The sequence below is a fragment of the Pempheris klunzingeri genome, chromosome 22 (genome assembly GCF_042242105.1).
Source record: "Pempheris klunzingeri isolate RE-2024b chromosome 22, fPemKlu1.hap1, whole genome shotgun sequence".
Lineage (NCBI taxonomy): Eukaryota > Metazoa > Chordata > Actinopteri > Acropomatiformes > Pempheridae > Pempheris > Pempheris klunzingeri.
In genome coordinates, this window is record NC_092033.1 from 13,406,695 (window position 1) to 13,412,717 (window position 6,023).

General features: G+C 40.9%; 1 protein-coding gene across 1 annotated transcript; it reads right to left on the bottom strand.

Annotated features, from left to right (window-relative positions):
- Positions 1–168: 168 nt before the first annotated feature.
- snrpf (small nuclear ribonucleoprotein polypeptide F) lies at positions 169–2,566 on the bottom strand. The gene is made up of 4 exons (XM_070853962.1): positions 2,464–2,566; positions 1,515–1,640; positions 663–727; positions 169–456 (listed from the first exon to the last, which is right to left on the bottom strand). The coding sequence occupies exons 1-4, from the start codon at positions 2,464–2,466 to the stop codon at positions 390–392; spliced, it is 261 nt and encodes an 86-aa protein (XP_070710063.1). The 5' UTR covers positions 2,467–2,566; the 3' UTR covers positions 169–389.
- Between the last annotated feature and the right edge of the window lie 3,457 nt (positions 2,567–6,023).

Below are 6,023 nucleotides of genomic sequence, written 5' to 3' on the forward strand. Positions count from 1 at the left end.
TCAACAAGGCAAATATTTGTCCAGAGCAGAGTTTAAAGTGCACAGAGAGGCGGTGCTTCTGCCACAGACATCGTGCCTTTAACCAGTCAGTCTTCTCTGTGATTAAAAGAGGAACTTAAGAGTTGCTTTTGTTAGATATCACATGCAAAAAATACCACAACAATCAAGTTTAAGAAAGGGTATAATCATTTATTGTGCCCGTATCACTATGTTGCAACATAAAATTGGACTCACATACAGTAAAAAAAAAAAGAAATCATTTCCAAACTGCTTGAAAAATAACCCAAAAACCCCAGGCGTTCATCTGTTTCACATGGTGAAAACACAAACACACGTCAACTCAACTACAAGGTACAGTCACACAGCAGGCCGAGTCCTCTTCACCAGCATCACTCCCTCATTTCTCCATCTTCTTCCTCTTCCTCTACACCTCTGATGTACAAAACGTTATTACACCTGTGAGCATGAAACACACCCGTTAGCACAGAGGACTGCAAGGAGAAAGACACAAAGCACGACCATGTGGTGCCTCCTTTTGCTTCCGCCAATGATTTCTTTGAAAAATATCACGTTAACCATTAACACAGCTTGGTTAAGGTAGTTAGGAACCTTAAGGCAGTAAAAGGAACTTTCTCTGTTATTTAGCCAAAAGCTGTCGGTACCTGATAAGCACTTCACCAAGATGCCCCGCCAATGCTCCATCCACATACTCTTCTGTGTTTGCCAGCTGTCAGGGAAATATGCAAATATAAAAAAAGTTAAGACGCTACACATAGGTGGGGGTATATAAACGGACAAATCGCAGCGTCTGTCCGTACGCATACAGCCAGTAAAAGTATATGACAAAGATGAAAAAGGTCATACTTTAACAGAGTGTGAGGGTCCAGCTACAAACATTTGTGTTTTATCTTTTCCGCCCAATAAATTAAGTACGTTTCGTAAGTTGAGAATTTGGTGTACAAACATACTTTTGTTGGAATTTGCATCTTCTCAAGCTTTAAGTATTTATTTTATTTGCACTTTTATTATATTTTACATGCATTTTAATGTTTCTGTGTCTTGTTTTTATTGTATTTTATGTCCCTGTAAAGCACATTGAATTGCCTTGTGTCTGAAAGGTGCTATACGAATAAATTTGCCTTGCCTTTCAGAAAACATGTTCACAAGATACTTAAATTAAGAACAAGTGGAAGCTCTGACAGTTGTGCGATGTGACTCATGTGGCTTCACACAAGGACAAGGTTTTTTCAGATAACTTTGTTGATCCAGCCTGTGACTACGTGGGGTGAAAATGAGCACATCTTCCTTTAATATCAAGGTTAAAAGGGAATAACAAGTGCAAGTGCTACAAAAATGTGCTACTGGTAGAAATGCAAACTGCTTGGTTGATTTAGCAGTGGACCAACTGCCAAAAAGTCTTAAAAGGATCTTGGGAAAAGATTTTTTTTTTTCCCCATGCAAGCAAGCTCGGCACATAACAGGGTTGTTAAATAGCCTTTAAAACTTGTTCTCACCTGCATATTCATGTACCCATCCACAGACACCAGGTAGCCCTTGTACTCCATCCCCCACTTCAGTTTCACCATCACTGGCTTGCCTGTCAGGCCGTTCAGGAATGGCTTTGGGTTCAGAGGTAAACTCTATGGAGAAAATACAATAATTATTGAATAATTGTGGCTTAGCACATCACCAACATATGTCACATAAAAGCATCAATCTAGTGACCTTTTCTGATGTCCGATATTATAGTAGTGAATTCGGCACAGACCATTTTACCAGATAGCTTTTATTCCAGATATAAACATAACACAGCTCTCTGAAGAGCATAGTGTTTTGATATATGGCTGTAAGGAAGATGCCGTAGGGTACACTAATTCAAAGTTAATGTTAACATTAGTTGCTTGAGTGCTGTGAGTGCATGTATAGCTAACTGGAGGGAGCTGCAGCCTGCATCCAACAGAATACAGCCTACCCAGGCCAAATTACTGTGAGAAAAAAAAGTACGGTTTTACAAAGCACGCAACTCCAACAAGTAACAATGTCTCTACAAATATTAAATAAATTAATTCATCTATGCGTTTAAGTGGACCAGGTGTTACTAAGTATGAACCGCACAGTGTGTTTGCTAAATTAGAGGATTTCCGAACAGAGTTTGGCGTGACGTCTCATCACAGAAACAAAGCTGAACTCAAACAAAAGGCGGCATTTTTCAAACAAATGAAATAGTGCAACAAACCCACTTCATTTTTATAAAAAACCTAAATAGACTAAATTTACACATTTAACCGCGTGTGTGCGTAAATGTGACGGATTCATTCATTCTCTTAAGCTCATGAATGAGACACTAACCAGCTAATGCTAACTAGCTTAAAAAAAAGGCTACTATCTCTGCACGGTGATGCCGAAATCCATCCTACAAAACACCTAATGAACTGATAGTAAACATTAGCAAGGCATACTCACCATTTCGGCTCTATTTAATGCTCTCTGGGAATAAAATAATTTGGTATCTTTTCGTCACAATAACGTTTGTTCCTCGCAAACCAGCACACGCTTTACCGCCGAGCAGGAAGTAAAACACTGTGACCTCTGAGGAGGCTTCATGTTTCTGCACAGCGCCGCCTAGTGGTGTGAGGGTCACACTGCAGCGTCCATCAGTTCACTCCCCCTTGACTTAAAGATGTGCTCTGCTTAGAAAATACCCCCCATCACAAGTGAAGCACTACACAAGTAAAACCAGGTAAATTAACTTAGACACTCATGCATTAATGTAAAATCTGTTTTACTTTTGCAGTTGGTTGAGCTACAACTAATGATAGTAAACAATTTATTCTTTGGTTTGTAATAAATCACCCAGGGCCAAAAGTGACGCCTTCACAATGCTTTTTGTCACCAAAAGTCCAAACCTCCAAATCAATAATAGTAAATTGAAACAATCAAAAGAAAAAGCAGAAAATCCTCACATTTGAGAAGCTGTTGCTGATTATTTTTATTAATCTAACTAATCAATTAGTTACTTTATTGTTTCATTTCTTGCTGTAACAACTTAAAGTAAGTTTGTATCCTCAGAAGTGATGTTAAAGTGTCCTTACGCTACTTTAAGATGCATATTTCTCCATCTTGCATCATTATGATAATTTTGAAAGCACATTCTCTTAAGATTCGTTAAAAGCAGATGAAATCATACATTTAATTCAGTTTAAGCATATCCAGCATCACCGTCAATCTGCCTGTCTGCCCTGATTTGACCTGTACCCTATATGTGCTAAACCTGCTCCATGGAGTATTTTACTTGAACTTGAACCCTTGTCAAAGAAATATTCAGGATATTCAGGACAAATGTTGAGGAGCAAACAGTGGGATGACAGTCATATCTGGGTCATGCTGGCTCTCTGTCTGGGCAGCTATTTCTCTCCAGGCACAAACAGTCTGCAGATTTCACTCATTTTTCCCTGCTGAAGCGTTCATCTGTGACTAAAGCATCTGACAAGTTCACACCTGATACTCTGAATAAAACTAACGTCTGACTTCCTACAATGAAGGGCTGGGCTCTGCCAGAAAATTCCTCTGAAATTGCACAGGGTCTTACTTTGCATGTTTGAAATACTCATGTCCTTACATCATTTAACCTATTTTTCTTCCCAAGTTGCCGCCAGTGTAATTAACCAATCTGTCAGTCGGTCACCGTCTCTGTTATGGCATGATAACAATGTATGTGTGGGCTTATGTTAAGAGCAGGGGCAGGGCCAGAGGGGTGGCCAGGGGGGCGGCACTGGGCCCTCCTGGATCCTGATCCCCTGCTACCCACCACCCCCAGTACTACAGTCAGAAGTTGATAGGTAGTTGGCCTGTTGGTATCAGAATCTCTGTGTGAGGTGGCTGCGGGCATTTCTTGTTGGAGAGTCAAGATGAAAACGGACCACAATAAGGCAGAAAATGACCTAAAAGGACACAAAATGACTACACATAAATGTCACCAAGAGATAAAAAGTAATCACAAAGACACAAAATGTCCACAAAATAATCACAAATAGACAAAATACAACCACAAAGGGACACACAATGACCACAAATAAACAGAAAATGACCATAAAGTGATGTTAAAAGAGTCTAGGTGTCTTGCCGTCACAGACTGCCAGAGTAACATGTAGTAGCAGTAGCATTTAGAGGAAGGCTGAAGAGGTCGTTCCAGAGAGATCATTCCAGTCTGATGCCAAACAGCCCTTTGAAGTCTACAGACAGCTGAGAGACAAAAGTTAACACTGACTGGGCCTGTGGAGTGGAAGGCTTGCAGAAATGTAGAGCATGGGACTCACAAACCTCCCCAGCTGTGGACAGAAGTCCCCAGTTCGTCAGACAACTTTTAGTCAGAGTTCCCAGGATCCCAACATGTGGTCCCATGCTTTGATCTCCACACTGAAATATCACAACAGTTACTGCATTGACAGTGAATTTGGTGCAAATGTTCATGTCTTTTTCCTGCAGCCTCATCGCCATCATCAGGCCACAATTTTAATTTCAACACTTTGATTTATAACCAAACACCTGCAAAACTAATGACATCCCATCAAGTGAAGGCTAACACGCTGCACTAAGATGGTGAAAATAGTAAATGTTGAACCTGCCTAAAGGAACAGTTTTACACTTTTCAAATTTGCTCGTTCACCTTCTCGCCAAGAGTTAGATAAGAAGCTGGATACCGGCTCACGTCTGTACGCTATAAATAGCGTAGCCAGGCATAAAGACTGGAAACAGCGGGTTAAAAGTTTAAATCTCTGAGAGAGATCACGGTTTTCCTCTTCACAAAGCTGCAGGACCAATGACTGAACCTGCACAGACAGAACAAAGTGAACAGGTGAGATAGTTTCACTTGGCTCACTGCATATTGGACACGGGTCAGATGCACAGAAAGCAGGTCATGGTCCGATTACACAGCAGACAGAGAAGCCAAAGCCATGCTGTGTTCAGTGGAGCTTGACCCAAATGGGCCGGAGCGGAAAGAACAGTTTTCCAACATCAATTTCCTCCCGACAAATGGCTCTGGTTTTGTACCATGACTGAGCACAGGGGGGCACACTGCGGCCTGCACATTGTTGACTCATATTGTTCATGCACCCTGGAACACAAGTGGGTAGTTGGTCATTATTATAATAGAGATGTTTAAAGCATCAAATTGCTCCTGGGCCTTTATCCCGCCCCTGTCTTCTTTTTATGGCTTATTAGGCAGCCATTGTTGGAAGGAGACGGCCATGTGGAAAGCAGAACTGGAATTAAAAAGCAATTTATTGGCTTGCATATTTCACTGGTTTTGTATGGACACCAACAATGTTGTCAACAAAGGCCGCAGCCGGGTTGAGCCGAGCAACCAATCAGTGCACTTCAAAGTGCGTCAGCAGCTCATCCAGCATCACTTTGTGTGTGTGCTTTCTCCATCCAAAGCCAATTAGTCAGAAATGTGGATACGAGCACTCATTTACAGCTCTTCATCAGACTCCACGTGCTCTGTGCACTGGTCCCAAACTCTGTCATGTCATGGACCCCTCGCATTAGTATGACAGTGGTGGAAAGTACTTCAGTATTTACTAAAACACAAACAATCGACCGTTATTGGATCAAACTAGTGTATAAAGTCTGTTTTAAATTGTGTGTAACTGCCTCCATCAGCTTAAATGCTGCTTACACACTGATGTATCACTACTAGTTACCTAATATAGATTTATGTAATAATATATCACCATTTATCTGCATGAGCAGCACTTGTACTTTGATAGAGACTGTGAGATTCTAAATGAAGAGCTTTTACTTCGGGGGAACTTTTCACATTCTTGTAAACAATTTGAAAACTTCTTCCACCACTTTATGTGACGGGAAGTTCATCCCAGATACCAGTGAAGAAATGTGTGCGTTACTGTACGTGACTACAATGTTGAGGTACTTTATTATGTCAATAATACCTTGGACCTTGTACTTTTTATGTCACTACATTTATTTGGCAGCTTCAGGTCATAGTTACTTTCCTGTGA